Source organism: Colletotrichum scovillei (assembly GCF_011075155.1).
Source record: "Colletotrichum scovillei strain TJNH1 chromosome Unknown Contig00004, whole genome shotgun sequence".
Taxonomy (NCBI): Eukaryota; Fungi; Ascomycota; class Sordariomycetes; order Glomerellales; family Glomerellaceae; genus Colletotrichum; species Colletotrichum scovillei.
Window position 1 is genome coordinate 3210909 of NW_023336262.1, and position 21604 is coordinate 3232512.

Here is a 21604-nt window from a genome sequence, read left to right on the forward strand (position 1 = left end):
CTTACTTCGTAGTGAGACCGCGTAGGATATAGGCTGATCAGAACACAGAACGAGGACTATCATTACGTACCCAAGGATAGACAGTTGAGACAGCTGAACGCCGAGGTCAATTGCATCCAACCGACTATGAGTGTCCTAGAGATTGCATATTTAGGCAGGTAGCCCAATTTGCCAATCATGCCTCGACCCCTTCTCCCCTCGTCTTCCAACTCTCCTCAGAGTACGCCTGGAAACACTTCTCGCACTTGCCACAGTTACCGCACCCCTTGAGCTGCCACTCACCTGCAAACACATTGAACTCTCGCGCGCCAGAACCACGGATCGAGGAGTCCAAGGGCAAAGACTTCAGCGCGGCCGCGTAATCTGGGCCAGCAGGGAACCCGATATCCTCGTCGCTGTGAATCCTCTTCCTGGGCCCGCTAGCCGTACAATTCACGTCGACCCCGCGCTTCTCGCCCACGGCTATGAGTCGCTGGAAGTAAAGTTTGTTGGGCGGCTTGTGTTTGGAGCAACGCGCCCGGTCACACCGGTCTCGTCGGACCACATCATCCTCGATAAATAGTGCCTTCAACTTTGGGAACCTGTCCGAGTTGAGAAGGCCGATGAGAAGATTCTCTGTCTTTTCTGGGTCGCTTTGCTCTGCCGAGTTACCCAAGAAGAGAACCTCCATCGAGGCGGGGAGGCGGGAGATAATCCACTCTAACGCTGCTTCGTCGGGAGTTTGCCATAGCTGTGGTATCGTATACATATCGTAGCTGTCCGCCTGCTGAAGAAGGTCCGCGTTGTCGAGCCAGACATGCCGGAGGTGTGGAAAGGTGTTGAGTTCGAGCAAGTGGAGGTGATACAGCTCGCATCCGGATTTCCGAGCAGTTTGCATCCCCCACGCTCCATAAAGCATGAAACTCTCAAGAGATTCAGCCTGGGCGTTGCGGGCATTGAGCAGGAATTTGTCGATTTCGTGCCAGAAGTCCTCATCACGTCTGACGTTACCACGGAGGCAGAGGGTTTTGAGGGAGCGAGGGGCGTTGAGGAGGGCTGAGCAGAACCCCGGACTCAAAAACCCTGCCCCATCGATGAATAGGTGCTGTACGCTTGAGCAGCCGCGTGACAGGCCGCGGGCCAAGTCAGTGATGCGATCGCCATCCCAATCGTAGACGCCGTGGAAGTAGACGGTATCGATGCTGGGAAGCCTAAGTACACTTGCCAGGAGTTCAGGGCGATGATTGATTCCATATTCGCAGTCTAGCCAGGTTCCGGAGCGCACTCCGATGGAGACCTCACGAAGAGCGCGTAGCCCTGGTGCCCAGGATCCGGCAAGGTGACTCATTTCTATGAGAGAAGTGAGCCATTTGAGACTGTCATCTCTAAGCCAGATGCGTTAGAACGTGGCTATGCGCAGATTCTAGATTCAAGCTCACCTGGTGCCCCCGTCGCACAGAATGTATTTCACGCTACTCAGATGAGGGCATAGAGCCATGAGTAAGATCTTGAGGATGCCATCATTACCCTCGTCGAGGTGTTGTTCGACCACACACATATCGTCGAAGTCCGGAGGAAATATATCTTTAAAAAGCCGCATGTACTCCGCCCGCTCCTTATCTTCCAACGGCCATTCCAACGGCTGCGCATCTTCGTTATAACGTTCTCGCGGCCGAAGCAAGACGAGGTTGAACGGCCGCCAGTCTTCCCAAAATCTTCGGCTACCCCATATCTCTAGTGAGCGTATGTGCCATGTGATCCACGGGTCCTTGTGCATGACAACATTGCGCAGCAATGTGGGTATAGTCGCCGGCTGGAGGTCTGAGATGACGCCGTACTTATCATGGGCTTCCCTGTGACGGCGAAGAACTCCGGCTGAACACTTGGCGATCTTCTTGCAGGTGCAGGCAAAGTTCAGGTGAGAAGCGACATCTACATGCTCGATGATGTCTATGAGGAGCTCTGCTGGCAGGAGACTCAGGCGGTCTGTCTCCTCGGCTGGCTTGTGTTCCACAGCCATGGCGACTAGAGAGTGAGGGTCAAATTACGTATGTGAAATGAGGAAGATAGAAGGTGATGCTGTCGAGCTTAGGATGTGAAGATGTCGTGGGAGACTTATACGTCTATGCGATGAGACTAAGGGCGAACTATCAGACAGGGCCCCACCTGCTGCCTATGTCTGCCCGTTGCTTTCTTGGCAGGCAGGTAGAGAGCAACGTTGCGCGGAGGAGAAGCCCATCTGTATCTTGGTCGTTGCCTCTGAACCTCCCACAGACGGGAGTGAGATGTATAGGGATGATGGGTATTGAAATCTAGCAAAGGGTCTTGTATCAAGTCATCTTGAGAAGGCGATTGTTTGGCAGCACCTAGTCGGCAATGAGTTTTCGGAGTAGGACAAGGTACTTCAAGGCCCTGATTGAGTATATAGAAGCCTCCAACAGATCATGAGGGCCAGAGCAATCAAATCAGATGTTTACCAGCTTGCAACTAATTGAGATCCTGCTTGAGAGAGGGCATCAGCTCCTCAGGATTTCGAGGGTTGATGTTCATACTAGGTGTGTTTTCTCTGCCTCGGGATACACCCGTAGATGTGCCTAATAAGCCGGTGGGAGGAACTAGCCTAGGCAGTCTCGTTGAATTGCTCGTTTGAATATCTACATAAAGAAAGGACCCTTGATGATCACCATTTTTGGTGGTGACTTTCATCACGTGATAACTTCGAGATCAAGTACACACAGACCAACAAAGGCGGGGCAGTGACTTGCAGTGGTCCAAGCTCAAGCAAGGGACAGACAGTTCGTCACTCGCTGGGAGCAGCAACGCGGATACCTGTGCTCCCGAAACATCCAACCTCGACCGCGATACCACACATCGAGCGACAAGCTGCCGACGACAATCCGATTACACAATACCACGACTCCAGAGCCATGTAGCAGATTGCCATTCGATTGAATCTGCACAAGTAAATTCGCTTTCTGTCCGACCGCCGACATGGAACGGGCCCCCTCTGGGGCCAAGTCCCTGTTCCCTCAAGGGCCCAGCTTCACCCTCGAGGACTTCTCGAACCAGGACTTCGTGGTCCGCGAATTCGTTGACACTCTTGCCGAGAATGCCGTACCTGCGAACCGCCGATCAGGTCCATCGCAACCCGCCTTTGACCCTAAGCCACTCATTCGCACCTTTGAGAGTATGGCAGCTTCGTTCCCTTCTTCGCCTTGTGCCTTCCTCACTAACCCCTCTCTGCAGATGCGCTGTCGCAGCTTGGATCGTTGTCCGAAGAACTCCAGGAGAAGGAATCGGAACTCCAGTCCAATGTACGAAGGGCCGAAGCCCAGCATGACCAAACACTCGATACCCTTGGTCGAAAGCTCGACCAGTCCATGGCCTCCTTCGAGGCACTCGATCTATCATTAAACCAATCCGCGACGAACGGCGACAGAAGTGCGAGACAAGAAGCAGGCGGTAATATTGCTGTGCAGATTGGAGAGAAGCTTGAAGAGCTGGACAGAAAACGGAGGCGAGCCCAGGATGCCAACTTCCTCATCCAATGCTGGATTGAGGTTAGCGAGACGGGCCAGCTCACGTCATTAGAGGAGATCCAGAGACAGGGAGGAGCAGAGAACAAGGTCCGATGCGCAGTAATTTCCCGACAGCTCATGCGAATCAGTCAGCGGCTAGACCCGACCTCTTGGGGTCAGACGAATGGTACAAACGGGTTCCGAGGAAACGGCGTTATGAACGGCGTCACGGGAACAAATCGCGTGCACAACACGAGAGAACTACTCGAGAAGTTCTCCGAGTCTTTGGAGCAGGAGCTTCTCAAGCAGTTCAACAGCAGCTACCGACGCCAAAACTTCGACGACATGATGGAGTGCTCCAAGGTCCTGTACGACTTCAACGGTGGCTCCAGCGTCATCGCGACCTTTGTCAATCAGCACCAGTTCTTCATCGACAGAGACCAATTGATTTCGGATGAAGTTATGTTGGACGGCGACACATGGGAACAGATTGCAGATCCCGATTCTGAACCACCTGGCGTCGAAGCCAGCCTACAATCTCTCGTTGACGAGGTCAAACTCGTCATGCAGGAGGAATCCTTCATCATCAAGCGCGCCTTCCCCTTTTACGAGACTGTTTTGATCAAATTCATTCAGCGAGTGTTCCAGCAGTCCGTTCAACAAAGGCTGGAGATGGTGCTGGACAAGGCCAACGAGATCTCTTCCTTGGCGTTCCTCAGATCGCTGCACTCATCGAGGACATACATCAGTTCTTTGATCGAAGACCTCAAATCACACGGCCTTACCGAACATCCGGAACCGGCTTCCCCCCAAATCTCCCAGACACTGGATCAGCAAATGGAGGAACTTTTCGTTCCCTACCTTGTTGGTAACTCATACATTGACCGAGAGAGGAAGAGTCTTGAAGAAACGTACAATTCGTTGCTCTTCAAATTCACAACATACCACTCCAAGAGAAAGAAGGCACCCACCGGCTTCATGGCCTCACTTGCACAACAGAGTTCACAAATGCTGTCGTCGGCTAAGGATGCATATCTCGAGCGCCTCGACTCCTCTGAGTTAACAGCCACTCAGAAGGCTATGATGCTTCGTGTTGCAGGAATACAAGACAACAATGACAACAAAAACGACGTCGAAGTGTCAGAAGAAGATGGTATTCTGAGCATAGCGAATGCCAAGAGAATGATGAAGTGGCTCGCGGAATCCGTCCGAAGAACCCTCGAACTTGGCTCTCCCGCCGATACACCAAAGGACGTCAACGTTCTCTTAAACCTTTTACTCACAACAATGGGCCGCGTCTATGTGGAGACGGCCTTGGACGCCGCGCTCGACCAGGCAACTTCTCAGGAAAATATCAAGTCGGAACCAGACTTGAGCTACCTCCCTTCAATCCGTCCCGCGGTGACCATCACCAGCATCATGGAACGCTTCATTACTACTGTGCTCATTAAACTGGCCGAATCCAATACCACAGTCCGCCGCAGCATGTCCACGCAGACGAAATCCGCGATTGACGGCATTGAGCGCAAGACCAACGCCGTGATGCGCAGCTCTATCGACGTCGTCACCAATTGGGTCACGCGCTCTCTCTCTAGTCAGAAGAAGTTTGACTTCCGTCCTCGCGACGCAGATCTGGACTCACTTCAGACCCCCACCTGTTTACAAATGAGCCAGTTCCTCTCCCGCGTCTCCAAGCACGCTGCCCAGGCTGTGGACGGCCAGAACCTGGAGGTCTGGAGCTCCGAGGTCGCACTCGCCGTCTTGGCTCTGCTCTTTGACCACTTCAAAAAGTTCCAGGTCAATGCTACGGGCGGACTCATGGTCGCGCAGGATCTGTCCAAGTACTCTTCAACTCTCAAGGAGTGGTCGCTCGCACCGGATGTGGAAACCTCGGCCGAGCTTCTCACTGATATTGGTTCCCTCTTCATTGTCGGACCCGAGGCGCTGAGGGAGAAGTCTCGCACGCTCGCGGCGGGCCCCTCTGGCCAGGGCAAGAAGCTTACCAAGGCCGACTTCAAGGCATTCGTGCAGCGTCGTGACGACGCCAGTAGCGTTGGCATCCAAAGTGTATTGGCCGGACTTTGAGATATAGGGGGGTTTAGTGGCCAAGGTTTGGGAAAAGGGGCATTGCCGGGGTAGTTGGGGAGATTGACGCATGTACTGTCTTATTAATGATCGAATATGATACCAGGTTTCAATGTGCACAAGCCCTGCTGAACGATCTTGACTTGTTGTCACCGGCCGCCGGTCCGAGGTCACGTACCTGCAGACTCGGGAAGGCGAGCGCAAGAATCGCCGACTATGGAAAAGGCAGCGAGATCTCACAAGCGCGCGCGCGCCATGACAACCTGCCCGATCTTACGGAGATACCCGTTAGTCAAGCTAAGGAATCGACAAATAATTCTCCGTTGTTAGCTTGGGGCCAGGAAGAGTCTAAGAGCACCTTTAGTCGAGCTAAGTGCACACAAGTTTGGATTTAGGCAGGTGCATTTTTTTTTCTACTCTTCCTCTTCGTTCACTGACCAATATGCTGCCATTAGGCTGGCAGTCTAGCGTCGTCTCGAGACTTGGACGGCGTCGTCGCACTTGCGACTTTTAAGCTTTGCGCGCCCACACGGACAGGAGTCTACGGCCGTAAGCGCCAACGGTGTGACGCCGTTTTTTTTGGGCCGTTTGGTTTTACAACGGTCTTTTTTGATAATGTTGTATCGTCAAACATGTGGTGACCTGTTTGTTGTCGTCGATTTGGGGTGGTGATGGTTTCTCTGAGGATATCGCAGGGGTGAGAGTTTGGGGTCTGTACTGCATTTGAGGAAACTTGTATCCCAAAGCCGAAAGAGGCATTGTCTGCCTTGCATTCGCTATGAGAACCATGGATAGTTCACAAAAGCCAGTCGCCATTAGGGACCATGTAATAGAATCGGGGGTTGTTTGCAAAGTATTGGTGGTCGTTTGTGGGGGGCTCGTAAGGCTTCCCCCCGGCCCGAGGCCAGGTGGTTAATATCCCGGGCCAGAGTACGTTTCAGGGGGAAGAAGGAGATCTTTGGACTCTGGCGACGTCAAGTAGACGCTCACTACGCTATTTTCAGTTGTCTCAACTCTTCAAGTCCTCTACAGTGCCGCTAATAGTGCTATGATGCAGCGTGTCGCAGAGATCGACTAAGTCCTAAGCGTAGACAACCCGCGAGCATCTCCAGTGGATTGATAGTATCCTTCTCCATGGTGACTTCGTGGCGGAGTTGAGTTCCATAGCCTGTAAATAAACTTCCATAGCTCATCATCCACCTGCATTGACTACCAAGTTGAAAATTTGCCCAATACAGGCTTTGCGTGACCGTCAGCCCGGTCCTCGCGGTACTTGGAGCCTGTGGACTCAAGGGCGATCGACATTTGCAGATGGTCGACGGGCAGCTAGTCGTTGTAGGAGTACTGTGATGCATCTCACAGGTGTGTATAGGGAGTGGAAGGTCGATGCTTACTCGGAGATCGGGCAAGTCGTCTACGTACATCCGAAAGTGGCCGTCTGACTGATGCAGCCTAAATCCATTGCAATTGCCCCATCAGAGGGTCGGTGTCTACGATTACCACGTCGAAGGTAGCGCTATGCCTGCTGCCGAATCACCGTGGCATAGGTCATGACTGCGGCTGAGGACACTGTTGGCGAATTTAAGGAGTAGCGTTCGGTTATAGTGAAGGTTTGACTGACAGTACTCTGGTATAAGAGTATGAGAGTCTACCCCAACGATCCGAGGTTCTGGTTCGGTGGTTAGAGGACCTCTTTCGGAATCCGAAGAATCCAATTTAGCATCCTGAGAATTTGGGTCGAGAAACATAGAGAGGTTATGGAAGAGCTGTTTCGGGGCGTGAACCAAGTAAGTAGTTTAGTTGTAGGGGAGCCGTTTCAGGGTATGTGAAAGCTAAAGAGTGCCTGGCTACTCGTTCGGTGAGTGTCGAACTCAGCCTGGGGAGGTCTTTGAAGGGGCTAGCGGAGGGTCGGGCAGGCCTTACTCTAGCAAGAACCCATGTAAGACCTAGTTAAAGCTCTGTATTCGTACATTATATGAGATACCTCCTCTGGCTGCTGACGAAACATGGGAAATATGTTGAAGAAGTAGCTGAACAAGGACGGAGCTTGGATATAGTGTGTTTGAATCAGGGCAGGATGCTAAGAGTCAGAGAGGCAACTGCCTTTCAGGCGGTTGGGTGAGCGGTCATCAAAGCATTGCCATAAAGTACACAAATGTACAGTATCACGAAAGGTATATACGGCACTGTTTACACCCGAGATTACTTCGCGACTGTATGCTGCGGATATATAATGTCAAAGGAGGACCGGTATTGTAAATGCCCGGACCATACGGATAGAAGGAGGCGTTCTACTTAGTTTCCAGATGCTACGTGGTAGTGTAAATGCAGCGTTAGCCAACTTCCATAACGACGAGAAACGACTAGAAGCTATGATGCACAAGGAGTTAACTTCAGATAGGCCGTGGTCCGAAAGCCCTGTTTGTCTAACTCAGAGGCTTCTTACCTCCTGAGGTTGAAGGTTCACAAACGAAGCCAAACATCCCATGGGCCTTACCCAGGGACTCGGGACCATGTGTAACACACCCAGAACATGTTCGAGAGAGACAGTCTCAGCATTTCTGCGAAAGGGAAAGAGCTTCGTGAGGGAACGTGATCCTTGCTGTCGCACAGCAGACCGGTTTAGCGGAGAAGTGACCCTTCTGAAGAAGATCCTTCACTGTTTCCTCTTCACTTGGCTTTACTGATAAGAGTCGTGTACTAGGGACATAATGGTTCTGGGGACGGGATAGTTCAAGTATGGCATTTACAGCTCTTCTCATATCCTGTCAAGAGTAAATCGGGGGTACGGCCAGCGATGAGAAGGGCGCCGTGACTAGGCTCGCCGAGCCGACAAGTGCCATGAATGTGACAGGCGGCATGACAGGGGTGGTAACACACACGTTCAGATTCTAATGATGACTTTGCAGAAGATCCAGCTGGTGCTCCTCCTGTGTATTGGATGGTTGAGTTCGAACCCCTCATTTTGGCCGCCTTGGGTGGTGGCGGAACCCAGGCACACAGCAGAGCACTTCAGGGGGCATGCCTCCAATGCGCGAGCATCGTGATTACTTTCTTTCAAGTACCCCGAGGAGAGGAACAGGATTTCGGTCGTATTGCGCTAGCATTGTCGCCTGCCGGATGGGTTGGTTTGAACTTAGGACGTGATTGGCATCCATCGCGGGGAATGCAGGCCAATATAGCTGCGTTCCTTTGTGCCAGTAGCATCCTTCACATCCATCCCAGCGACTCAGCAAAGATTGATTCTGACAGAGACAAGTAAACGGAAGGAAACAGTCCCACAAGGAGGAGAAACATGTTTCGGCAAAGGCACTCGAGCATGGCAATGGCCCTTCCTACACATTGTTGCAGAGCCTCTAGCCGCGATTAGTGACGGAGGAGGCATACTATATGTAGCTATCCTCACACGCGAATGTGCCCATAAACAGCTACCCGGTGAAACATCCGTGTATAAATGCTGCGGTTCGTAGCGACCTGAAGGTGGCAGCTGAGCGACCCCCACAGGGCTTTCTCGGGCCTTGTTTGTCTCCTCCCTCGGTCAAGATGGTTTTGGTCTAGCTGTTGACCACCCTTGAACGCTATTACAACACTTTCGAACTTCTCCAGGGCCCTTACGGCCGAAACAATGACTATGATCTCCGGGGCTAGACTACAGAAGTCGCGCTACGATGCTCGAGATGTCACGTCGGCGCCCGCCCGCCGACCTGATCTGATGTCTCTGGCCTGCAGGACGCAGTCTGACGGTGAGCACGTAGTGAGACCAAGAAAACGTGTCCCATCTTCGTGGACGGGAGAGCACACCGAGGACCCTCCGAGATCTTCCCCGGGCCTCCGTGGTGCTCACATCTCACATTCACAATAGGGGCTTCGACCAGGTCTTCCCGATCCGTTAACCTCTGCGTCACCGTCTCGGCTCTTCTGCCCCCCTTGTAAGTTTATACTTCAAATCAGACATTCATCTCGCCTTGGCACGCGAGATAAGCAACAGGTATTTGTCCACTTTCCAAGGGGGGGCCAGAGGGCGGAATCCCGTATGTCTTCGAGCTTGGACGCCCGGTCTCCATATCGAAGCGGATTCGGTATAGCAAAGTGGCGCTCTCCCTTACACAATTATCCCAAATAGAATCAGAAATGTCATGACGGAGCGTTAGAGTCAAAAACGTCGACCGCTGTTTAAGGTTTTGACTAGTTTCTCGATCGTGACATTTCTGATCCAGAATAACAAAGACAGCCGATCACGTCGTTTCCCCCTCCCCAAAAACTTGGGCTAACGGGCCGCGCCGAAACCACCGCCCTGGCGGGATAAAGAAATCGAACCGGTGCAAAGCCCTGGGATTGCTTTTCTTTCCATTCCAACGGGTGTGGCTTGGCCGTTTGCAGAGGAACCGCGTCTCGCGGATCTGGCCTCGTCCGAACGCCTCGCGCCCCTGTGTTCCTTTCGTCAATCCCAATCTCGAGCCAGGCCCTCCCCCTAGGTATCATCCCACCGAGGGCTGTTCTTTGGTACACGACATACCTACAACAATGACTCGAACCGCTCACCGAACTTCCTATTCCAAGCCGGCCCAGTGTTATCTCAATGGAACATCAACTGACGGCCAGTAGCCTTCTCAGCGGTCCACTTCGTTGTGATGTAAGCGGCGAAGTGCAAATTCTGCCTTCATACGGGGGCCTATTGATGGTACGAATATACCAAGTATGACCTAGGTCTCGTTCATTGATCCCCCACAAGTTGCCACGTCGTACAATGTCACACAGCGCACGGAGAACGGATGGGTCGTATGTCCCACCTCACAGGCTCGCGGCGCAGCGGGCATGGGAATAAGCGCCCGAACAGGAACATAGCAGTGACGATCTGCTTTCTTTTTGGGAAAAATGCCCAGGAATGGCAACGGCAGACAGGAGTCGGCGTTGACGTCTTCGAAACCTATCTGTACTTTTCATTGTCAAAGGCTGCCGACTCCGGCATAGGCTCCTTAAGTCAACAACGGAAAACCCCGTGTCGGCGACTGGGTTCACCCTCACTAGTCTGCCACCCCTGGGTCTTCCCATGTCCTCACAAGATCCTTCTTTCCCACCCTATTCACCTCAAAGGCGGGACACTTTTCCCGCGACTGGCCGAATCTTTTCGATAGTCTTACTCAAACCCCGGTTGCTGGTGAAGCGTACCTTAGTCTCACTTTAGTCTTGAATCTGTAGTCGCGTAAACCTCCCTTTGGATAACTTTCAGTGGTTGTGAGTCTGATTTTACCGGATTTCTTGATCCGGACCTCGTCTCGCGGTCTCCATGGCAGACCACGACTGGTCAAGGCTCATCCCAAGAGCCATGGCGACGGGACTTCCCAACGGCTCCTAGTTGGACCTCGAGCTACAGTTTCGGTTTTAGTTGGACTCACAAGTGATTTGTGCAGTAGGACGTTCTCTACTGTAATGGAATCCACCTGTTCCACTGGAAATCTTACCCTTTGTATCGACCAGCAGCCTCAACCGCCCACAGCCAATTCGACTCCTCGCCGCACTCATCCCCGACGCTCACAAAGTCCCTAATGATGGTTTTTAAGTTGTCAAACTGTGCAAAAATGGGGTAAGCTGGCTTATACCCGGTCTTGGCCCGTCGAGCCCCGTTGGCTGTACCATGTCTCCTCGGCCTTGGAAGGCGTGGCGGATATTCCGGACACTTTCCCCGTGGGATTGTAGATACGCACGTCTGATAACTTGCATATCCAGATCTTCAATCCATGTAGGCGAAATGGCCATCACGGTAAGTATGTCAAGGAAGGCACTGTGCCGTTGCCGGCCGGATAACTCGATGACAAGCAGGGGAGGCCGCCATGCTTGGGCCTAAGGTACTATCAAGCCATTGCGCGAACATGATTCGAGGACGCATTCCTATGGTGTGAAAGTTTGGCTAAACCCCTTGGGTCAAATAAGGTAAGTAAGTATATGTATTCAAGGTTACTAAGGGAGTAAAACATGAAAGCGTCCAAAAACAGTTCAAGTTGCGGTGTATGTCATTCCGTTCGCTCTGACCAGCTTCACTATTCTGTTATCATACGATCTCGTAACCGCTTTGCGTTGGGCGGTCATCGTCCTGCAACCTTTGGTCCGATCCTGCAAGTCATTTTCGACGAGGGCTGCATGAGGCGCTCCTTGAACCAGATAGTCAACGCTGTCGTCAGCCAACCACGTTGGAACAGTGCCTCACCGGGATAGCCAAGACTGCCGGTCTACCCAGTCATCCTCCATCGTCAGTCTGAGGGGATCCTTGCCGACTCCAGTTATAAATAAGAAAGGAATTCTCGGCCCTCGTGCTCGTGGTCGGATGTTTGGCGTCAACAATTTTTTTCGAATCACACCTTCGCCAACCATTTCCAGCTGCGTTTCAAACACAACCACCGGACAAAGCAGCAACTCACAAGCGCCATTGCGAGGACTATCGCAAGAAAGGCAATCATCAAGCGAGGGCGGATGCCCTCACCGTCCCCTAGGACAGCCTGACTGGCTGGGTTGCCGACCAACGTTGCTAGACTCACAACAGCATAGCAGCAGCCGATGTATGTGCCACTGTCTTGCGGGTCGCAGAGTCGTCCGAGACATGTAGCAGCCGTCGACACAAAGCTACCGGTACCGAATCCAAGACAAAAAGCCACGGCATAGAGCGTAGGCGCGGACGTGTCTCCGAACGCTAGCCACAACACAAGCATGACCGCCTCTGTGAAAATTGTCATGAGTATAGTCACATTGAAGGGGCCTATTTTATCGGTGAAATATCCAGGAACGATCCTGCCGAAGGAAGACCCCCTGAGAAAGTATGAGCTGAAGAACCAAGCGCCGGCCCTGAGATTCCACGACGATCAAGGGGGTGGGTGAACTTACACACTGAAGACAAGGGTCAAGTAGAATACATCGCCGAGCTTGACTATTCTGGCATACGTGGGTAGGAGACCCCACGCTACGAACAGCACCAACTCGAAGCCTGCCATCACATTGCATTAGGGCTACTGATACTTGATGAAGTTGGTGTGGTACAACTGCCATACCGCATACGCTGAAGGTGAAGAGGACAAACTTCCAACGCCTGAAGCAGGCAAAGTCCCACATCTTTCCTTTGCGAGCCTTGAGTACTCTGGGCCTCGTCAAGGCGCACCCGAGGGATAAAAAGGCGCAAATTATGGCAAAGTGGATGAGGCTTGCCGTCGTCCACTCGAAGTTCTTCGTGGTGAACCGAAGCACCACGGAGAAGATCACGCCACCCAGTCCTCCACCCATGGTGCAAATGCCCATGGCCAGTCCCTTCTTGTCGTCGAACCAATGATTAATAACGGCTAGCGCAGTGGTGGTCAAAGCCGCTACGTCCGTAACGTTAGGATAATTCTTGACAGTTACGCTTTACCCGAGATAGACAAAGAACCTACCTGCACCTATACCGGCAACACAGAAGCAGACCATGAATTGCCAGTATTGACTGCTGAAGGCGACGCCCAGGAAGGCCGCGCTGTACACAATTGTTGCGGGGGTCACGAGCCATCGGGGCCCGAACGTGTCGAACAGGATGCCAAAGGGGCCGCAGAGTAGAACAGATAGAAACCCAAAGATGGATATAATCCAGGATATGCCCGTGTTAGACCACGGAGCAAGCTGGTTTTCTTTCCAATACACCTGAAAGATGCCCACGGTCGTCATTAGACCGAACGTCGGGATCATGAACGCCGTTGATCCTACAAGTACAGACCAAGCCCTCCATCCACCGTCTACGGGCTCTCCTGATAGGACCTTGACCTGGTCGTTAGAGGCACGATGTACCGTCGAAGGCTGCTGAGTCTGGGCAAACGCCGGACGGCGGGTTATGGCAGCGGGGCTGGAGTGAGAAACGGGTCGCAGCGACGGCAGTCTGCTCAAGTGGACGTAAGTCAGGTCAGTTAGGTCCGCTATAAGAAGCAAGGAAGAGAGCTGAGGGGTCCATGAACATGCCCTATGCCTGTTTTATGGCGGAGTGACGGCATGCCACACGCCCTAGAGCGTGTGGTTTCCTCGACATCCATGTTTGGACTGGCCGCTACCTGAGACACTGATGCTGTACGCTGATCGAGCTGACTTGGTCTAGACACGGCCATGGCTGTGGTAGGTACTTGATAATATCTGATGGTCCTTTTCTGTTTTTTTTTTCCTGTTATTCAGAGAGAGAGAGAGAGAGAGATGACAACAGTAGATACACCAGTCTAGCACATAAGCTTCATGAAGGTTGGATCAAGGGTAACGGGCTTCTTTAACACTATGCTCAGCCGTGCCAGGTCTTTCTTTGTAAGCTGTAAACCAACACAGCTACGGACAATCCCCGGACACTTCCCACCCGATTTCACTCAGACCAAGCTTGGGAATGCAATTCGCTGTTGGCGTAAGTCCGGCAACTCCAAGGTGAGATCAGCGGGAAGCCCAGGCAAGGGCCCACACCTGGTCCAACCGAATGTTTGTTGTAGTTTAGAAGTATCACAGGAGACTTAGCCTTGACTCGTTGAGAGAGGCTGTTGGTTTATCCCATGCAATGTAACTAGACTTATGCTGTTAGACAGAGGCCAGTATCATAGCCTGGTGTACTTGGCCAGGACCTTCGTTTCGAGTGCATGATATACGGAAGTCGGTGTGCAACAACAGCAGCTCGGCCGGCATTGCATTGTCTTGGGTTTGTGGAGAGTTTCTAGGGCCCCAACCGCTGGCTCTCGAGGGATTTTTCTCGGAGATGGGATGCTAGACAAAGGACTAGCATGCGTGACCAGACACTCGGTAGCTAATAGGAAGTCAGCGTTTGACGATGAGGTAGAGTGGACCAAGCCAGGATATATGCAAATGCAGCTCGATTTGGATATTGCGCAGATGAAAGCGTGTATAAGCGTGATTTCATGGACATATCACTTGCGCGAGACGTGGCAATAATGCAAGGTTGTGGTGGTACCTCTCGCCTCAAGCGCCGCGGGGAAGTGTAGTAAGGGGGTGGCCGCCGTTATGCCTCGAGCTACTGTGAGTGAACGCACAGCTAGACTGCCACCCTGCGTAGCAACTTCCTAGTCATCGGAAGTAAAGCCGTTAGTAAAAGATACCCCGAGTTATGGCGAAGTAGAGGAAGGTTACACAAGACGAGGTTGTGTTGCGCTTTCCGAGAAGTCATAGCAAACAGTCTGCTTACTCCTGGGTACAGTACCTACCTTCCGAGTCGACTTTAGTTAGCTGAACAGGAAGTTCATCAAAAGAAGGAGGACCTGGCCGTGACTTTCCGTTGAGCTGGTGAATACTCTTTCCGTTGAAGGAAAATTCTCCGTGTAACCTGTTTGCTGAAGGCTGATCTTGGTGTTTGCCTTCCGCCCCCTGCCACACTGTTGGTTGTTCACCAACGGTTATGGACAGCGGTAGATCGAAACGCCCTCTGTTATTTCCAATCTGGCCATATGTCGAGACAGTTCTTGCAGGAGTGAAATATGCCAACACCTCCACTACCTCCCCCCTCCTTCATCCCGTCCTGCATCGGGATATCTCTCAAAGATTTCTTATCTGATGATTACAACACCTTTTCCCATCTGTCAGTTCCGACTCGCTGCATCGAACTTCCGCCAACGCACTATTCGACAACCTCTCGTGCTGACCGTAATCATACGACAAGACGCTGGCGGTGATAACCCGCATATTGGCCAAGCCTAGGTCATTTCAACCGTTTCGTTACGGCTTGCTGTTAGGCACGGCCGAAGATTTCCGCAACGCCCACGGAACGGCGACCGTTTCCCTAGAGCTTTGGCTGCCCAACGTGCCCCCAAGACTAGGAAAACTTTAGCACAATAATGTTGTTGTTTAGTATACCGGTTCGGGCAGCGGCTCGTTTTATCCAGACAACACAACGTGGCCAAGGAGCTCGCTGGATTGCCACTCCATCTCGTTTGCAGGCAGCTCAAGCCGCGGCCTCTGAAACGGTTGTCGAAGGATCAAGGTACCACGGTCATGTGGAAGACGTATCAAGATCAGACCGAGACAGACGAGACGAGTTCTGGCGCAAGATCCCATGGTGGCAAGATATATCCACAGAGGACTTCCTGAGTTATCGTTGGAGCGTAAGTTGACAGGTCTCTCCCTTCTCAATTGAGTTTCCTATTGCATTCTGACACCACCCCCATGTGCAGAGTAGAAACATGGTCGAAAGACTTCCGAAGCTGCGAGGCTTTCTTGATGCGACCTTGCCCGAGTACATCCCTGTCCGTGGTTCCAGCAAAGAGTTGGAGCCTCGGAACGAGCTTGTCAACGACGTCCTCGCAGGAATCAAGAAGGCAACCATGTCTGTTCGGCTTACGTGGGTTGAATATTAGTCGATATCAGGTGAAGGTGCTAATTCGAGTTGCCACAGCCCGTATGTTCTCAGTCGTATCGACTGGACTGACCCTCGCAACGATCCCATCTTTCGCCAGTTCATCCCGACTCAGTCGTCCATGGTACCGGATCATCCGCGGCTGACGCTTGATTCTCTGCACGAAGAGGCCGATTCACCTGTTCCTGGTCTCGTCCATCGGTACCCAGATAAGGCTTTGTTTCTCCGTAAGCTCTACCAACAGACATATGCCAAGCACGATCCTCCTTGATGTATTGGCTAACATCAATCTTTCCGAAGCCGTGTCCGTCTGTCCGACATACTGCATGTTCTGTACTCGCTCCTACGCAGTAGGTGCCAACACCGAAACCGTCGACAAGCATTCGTTCAAGCCCATCCTTGCCAGATGGGAGAAGGTGTTCCAGTACATCGAGAATACACCGGATCTGCAGGACATTGTAGTCTCTGGAGGCGACTCGTACTACTTGGCGCCTCACCAAATCGAACTGATTGGTGATAGACTGATCTCGATGCCCAACATACGTCGCTTCCGGTTTGCCTCAAAGGGGCTTGCCGTTTGCCCGACTCGCATTCTGGATCCCAACGATACTTGGGTAGATGCCCTTGTCTCGGTGTCCAACAAGGCGAGGAGGGCTGGCAAGGCGGTGGCGCTCCACACCCACTTCAACCACCCCAATGAGATCTCGTGGGTCAGTGAGGAAGCTAGCCAGAAGCTCTTCGAAGCCGGGGTCGTGGTACGGAACCAGACCGTGCTACTCCGCGGGGTCAACGATGATGTAGGCACCATGTCGATGCTCATCCGCAAGTTGGCGAATAACAACATCCTCCCGGTACCGTAACCCCTTCCCTGAGATGCCTGTTGTGCAGGACTGACGGGACTAGTACTATGTCTATCAGTGTGACATGGTCAAGATGGTGGAGCACTTGCGAACGCCTCTGCAAACGATCCTCGACTTGGAGTCCAAGATCAGGGGTTCCATTGCCGGTTTCGTGATGCCGCAGTTTGTAGTGGATCTCCCTGGAGGCGGTGGAAAGCGCTTGGCAAGCACTCATAGATCGTACGACCGCAAGACGGGTATATCAACGTATGTGGCACCTGCAGTGACGGGTCGTGACAAGGAAAACAAGGTGTATGAGTACTACGACCCTGTCGACTCTCTTCCCGAGACCCAACCAACCGATTTTCTGGATGGGGCGTCCCGACACACTGGTTGAGTCCGGTCCAGACTCTGCGAGTCGGCTCAATATAACTTCCGAAACCATGGACATGACGGTCATCTAGAGTATCTATCAGCTCTGCTACGACATCTTACGAATGGGAAGGAGGTGGCGTACGCGGGATACGGATGAGGGGCCTTGTCCACAGCCTGTCGCGGGCAAGGCGTTCCTTTCCTTGTTCATACAACGTACCAAACCCCGGCACCAGACCAAATGGCCGTTCTGGTCTTGAACTGCATGGCTGGTAACTGCCGCTGTTGGTTGTGGTTACAAAGAAGCCGGCGATTGGTTGCAGACCGCGTATAGGATTATGTAAGGCCAGTGTGATCACCGTGTGTGACGAGAGACGGATGTTGATGGCCGGGCAGTACTATAATGACCATGGAGAGATGAAAAGCTTTCCTGATGGGAGAGGTTTAAACTATCTCATACGTCTATATATATAAAGACCAGAGTGCCCAGAGCTGATCTGATAGTCCCATGTTGTGAAACCTTGATATCGTTCCATACGGAAGTTTTGCTCCTGTGTAGAAAGGAACGGCCCGGTACGATGACAGCCATATCATGCGCTCCTGAAGGATGATCTGAACTGAGCCGGACACAGTGTCTGGAGAGAGGAGGGCAAAATTGATGTTTGCTTGTCAGGGGTCTCACACCCTCTTAGTCTAAGCTGTTGTTTGGCGGCTGAAGGCTGCTCAGGTGAGATTTCCCAATAGGACGTCGAGCATATGCTGTTGGTTTGTCCTGCAGCCTCATTGCCATGATGGGTAACCGGTGTGATGAAAGAGGGGTAAAGTGTTGCGATTTCACATCAGATAGGCAGAAGAGCAGGAAAGACGGGTTCGCCAGCCTGGAAACTATCTCTCTTTTGTTCAGAGATGTTTCTCAAGCAAGGGAGCAGCGGAAGAGACAATAGTCATGTTCAAGGAGTAGCACTACGTAACTACTTTAGCGCACCGCGGCATTCTCATGTCTTCAGACCTTCTACTACACCTCTGCAGAATGAGGCTGTCTTTCAATATCCTAGTAGACACCTTCGATTTGTTTGCTGCTTGCGTATAGCCAACGAAACAACCTACTGGCATGTCACCCCCTCTCCTGCGGCATTCCTAACACACAAGAACAGCCCACACGGTGACAGACTGAGAGACATACAAAGACAACGTCAACGAATGACGTGCAGCTCTTCTTCGATCCTACTGGGGCCCAGAATGAGATTCAAAGTGAACGGAGTAATAATGCAACTTCGTTGGTAGGCCAGGGTTGTCCTACGGATAGTAACGTCTGGTCGCGGCGCGTGGATTGCCACCCCGCCCCCCCTGAACTCGCACTTGTGGACAGTGAAGGAGCCTGGAGGAGGGAAATACGAAGTGAGGTTCCTCTCGGGACTTTTCTCACTCACCTGACGTTTATTTCCGTCTTCTCGTTTCCCAGAAGATTGGTTTCCGTGGTTCGCCAACGGTCTCCCCCCAAAAAAGATTTGTGTTCCATGTCTGGTGTAACATTCCCGGAGGCTATGAGAAAAGGCGGGGGTGTTAGCTGAGATGAGGTTAAGATTGGCTTTTCTCCGTCTTCACTCATCGTGTTCTTTTTCCCTTTAGCGACGTTGCATTGGCAGAGTTCTGGAAGCCCCCAGCTCTGTTCATAGCAGCGATGGGCACGGGAGAGGGCCATTGCACAAAGTACTATGCTCGTGGGATGGAGTTTGGCAGGAACATGCACGCCACCGTTCTGGGACTCTAGCATTGTGAGCACAATCGAGCGCAGCGAATGTTATTTTCTTGCCGATTAGCCGAGAACCACGGTCGTTGGATCTTTTGTTAGTTTCTAGACTTCTCTCTGGCTGCAATAATTCAGGCGGGAACTCGGCCGTTGAGCGAAATGGACCAGTCGCATGCATCTTGGAAGACGAAGAAGGCAATATCGGCGCGTGGCGGCGAGCTAAGAAGGAGGAGGGAAGCAGAAAAGATCCCGGACGTTTTCGTTCGAGAGTGGCAGTGGCTTTGACAACGGGGAAGACGACAATCCACATTGAAACTTGACTCAGTTTCGTCGATAACTTCACCTCCTCCTCAGACTCCCCTAGGTTACTACATGCTCAATTCATCTGACCACCGGACACTTTTTTGACTTCAATATTTCGAATCCACAGGAAAGAGGGCCAATTGCCTCTTTCGAACGATTGATGCCCCTTTTAGGAACGGAGAGAAGCTCAGTTTGAAGAAAAGGGCTGAAGCTGCGCTCAAGCCCTCGTACGACCAAACATCACAATGACTCGCCATTGATTGCTTTCTTTCCCAAAAGTAACGGGAGAGTACGGAGTACAGTATTCGTACAGAGGAAAGAGACGTGTGCGACTCAAGCGCTAACCTCCGTGTACGAGCCTTCTTCCGCGTCGAGGCAGCATGGCAAAGAACTTTGTGTGGAAGAGCGACACCCTCATACCACGCGGGTTTTCACTCCTACGGACGAACCCACGGGACAGACTTTGAGGGAGCAGCTCACGTTGAAAATGAGAGTAGGCGGTGAAGAATGGACCCGTTTGCGCAGTTGCTTTTCTGTCAGAGTCGCGAAACGTGCCGCATGCGCGCAGCAGGTGCGAAGAAGCAAAGAAACACACGTCCAGAGGCAGGGAAGAAAGCAGCCGTGTAGAAGAAGCAGTTTGCTGGGTTACAAATGGCCCGCCGGCACAGACCGACAGACGCACACACCTAGGAAACCCCCCTTCCCTCGGCCACCCTGGGACCAGTAAAGCAGGATATATTTCAAGTTGTGCCGAAGACCCTGCTTGATGGACCTTGCGTTGCCAGCGAGGGCATGTTTGCTTGTTTTCGGGCTTCATCGACAAGCGAGGCATGCGGTGAGGCCCTCCCCTCGGGCACACCGTCGGTGCGGGAGACCCGAAGTTGGAGAAAATAGCGGAACGAGTGGGCAACGAGGGGGGGAAGGGGAATCGTTTCTCTTCGAATCGAGTGCCAATCGATCAGATGGGTCGACATGATCATCAGTGGGTATTCTGGAAGATGCCGAACCTGCGGTGTGGACATTGCGAATCTCTATCACTTCCTCTGTCGTTGTATCAACAGTTGATGAACAGACAGGCTTCGATCACGAAAGCGGTCAAGCGTTTCTTTCGTCGCCAAGGTCCAGACTCGCCTCTCGTTTCTCCTTCACGCTAAGGATTTCTGCAGGGACTGAGCGAGGCCAGCCATGGAGAGATGAGGCTCCGGTCGATGATGACCTACGAACAACCTGGTAACCCAATTATCGACAATTAGATGCTGAAACGGATAACCCAGGAAGCGAATAGGTCCCGCGATACTCTGGGGGTCTGGCGCTGTGGAGGAGCCTGGGATGAGGGCAGGAAGGGGCCCCATCGGGTCTTTCGGCTCCCTCTTACGCGCGGAAACATGGGCGAGGAATAAAGCGATGTTTTGATTCTTTCTGTGTTTCGTGATCACGGACGAAGCGACAACGTGTTTGTCAAAGGATGGACCCGAGAGACGACATATGGAGAAAGCATACAATTTCGTACTCGGACGGGGGCAATGGCTGTAGGCAAAGGAAGAAAAAGACTTCCAGAAACGGGAAGAAAAAGGAGTTAAATTGATGATGAACAGGGTGACGTTGACTCGTTCTCGGCCGAGGGGCCCCGCCAATCTTCACAATCCGAGTCGTGCGTGGCCTTTGTGAGCCCTGGGGCCAGGTTGTAAATTGGTGTTTCAACGAAGAGATAACCTGCTCGATATTTGCTGTAAGAAACCCTCCAAATTTAGCTCTCGACTATCCTGGACCTTCTCTGCTCATCTTGAACTGCTAGGATCGTGAAGAGCACGGTAGGGTTTTGCACCGATGACGATGATGTGCAAAGATTGACGATACTCGAGATAAGTTTTGTCTCCAGAGAGCTGGAACGCGAGGGGATGCTCGTAGCTGCATAAAAGCTAATCACGGGCCTCCACTGTTTCGGGAATCGGCGTCGTAATGGGCGTGGAGTTTTTCTTTGTCTCCCTGATCGCGAAGGGTTCGCGGTTCAAAGTTGCATACCAGTGGGCTCCAGCAACTTTATGCTATCCCATTTGGTATATTCCCACTTTCACCTTATGCGTGGGGCTTTTCAACGGTTCATCCGGTTTGCTGCTGAGCCCGCTGGCCACGTCCCGTTTAGGATGAGCCAGAGCCATAAGATCTGCGATATAGCTATCCTATTTCGTCTCAAAAAGCCCCTTGAGTCAATACTCAACGGCGGGACGAAAGGCAGAAAAGGCAAAAAAAGAAGGGACGATTCATGAGCCAGAATGGAGGCGTTCAGTTGACGGGAAAAGTGGAATCGGGGGATCGCACAGGCGGAAGAGCCAAGCGACTCACGGATGGGGTTGCACCGGCAATGCAAACTATCGTACGAACAGAGCCTGTTGAAGGTCCCCCGTGTGATTGC

General features: G+C 52.3%; 4 protein-coding genes across 4 annotated transcripts; 2 read left to right on the plus strand and 2 right to left on the minus strand.

Moving 5' to 3' along the window:
• Nucleotides 1-175: 175 nt before the first annotated feature.
• HER10_EVM0011681 (uncharacterized protein) lies at nucleotides 176-1999 on the minus strand (the record flags this gene model as incomplete). Its single annotated transcript, XM_035481105.1, has 2 exons — nucleotides 176-1364; nucleotides 1419-1999. The coding sequence occupies 2 exons, from the start codon at nucleotides 1997-1999 to the stop codon at nucleotides 176-178; spliced, it is 1770 nt and encodes a 589-aa protein (XP_035335393.1).
• Nucleotides 2000-2807: 808 nt separating this feature from the next.
• HER10_EVM0009653 (exocyst complex component Sec10) lies at nucleotides 2808-5797 on the plus strand. Its single transcript, XM_035479135.1, has 2 exons — nucleotides 2808-3166; nucleotides 3226-5797. The coding sequence occupies exons 1-2, from the start codon at nucleotides 2971-2973 to the stop codon at nucleotides 5580-5582; spliced, it is 2553 nt and encodes an 850-aa protein (XP_035335248.1). The 5' UTR covers nucleotides 2808-2970; the 3' UTR covers nucleotides 5583-5797.
• A 6135-nt stretch (nucleotides 5798-11932) lies between these two features.
• Nucleotides 11933-13286, minus strand: HER10_EVM0003214 (major facilitator superfamily transporter; the record flags this gene model as incomplete). The annotated part of the gene is made up of 4 exons (XM_035472898.1): nucleotides 11933-12383; nucleotides 12459-12558; nucleotides 12623-12931; nucleotides 12998-13286. 4 exons carry the CDS (start codon nucleotides 13284-13286, stop codon nucleotides 11933-11935), a joined length of 1149 nt encoding a protein of 382 aa, XP_035334786.1.
• Nucleotides 13287-14913: 1627 nt separating this feature from the next.
• On the plus strand, nucleotides 14914-17616 carry HER10_EVM0012669 (L-lysine 2,3-aminomutase). The gene is made up of 5 exons (XM_035482059.1): nucleotides 14914-15676; nucleotides 15746-15912; nucleotides 15967-16154; nucleotides 16228-16778; nucleotides 16831-17616. The coding sequence occupies exons 1-5, from the start codon at nucleotides 15410-15412 to the stop codon at nucleotides 17161-17163; spliced, it is 1506 nt and encodes a 501-aa protein (XP_035335474.1). The 5' UTR covers nucleotides 14914-15409; the 3' UTR covers nucleotides 17164-17616.
• Nucleotides 17617-21604: the final 3988 nt, after the last annotated feature.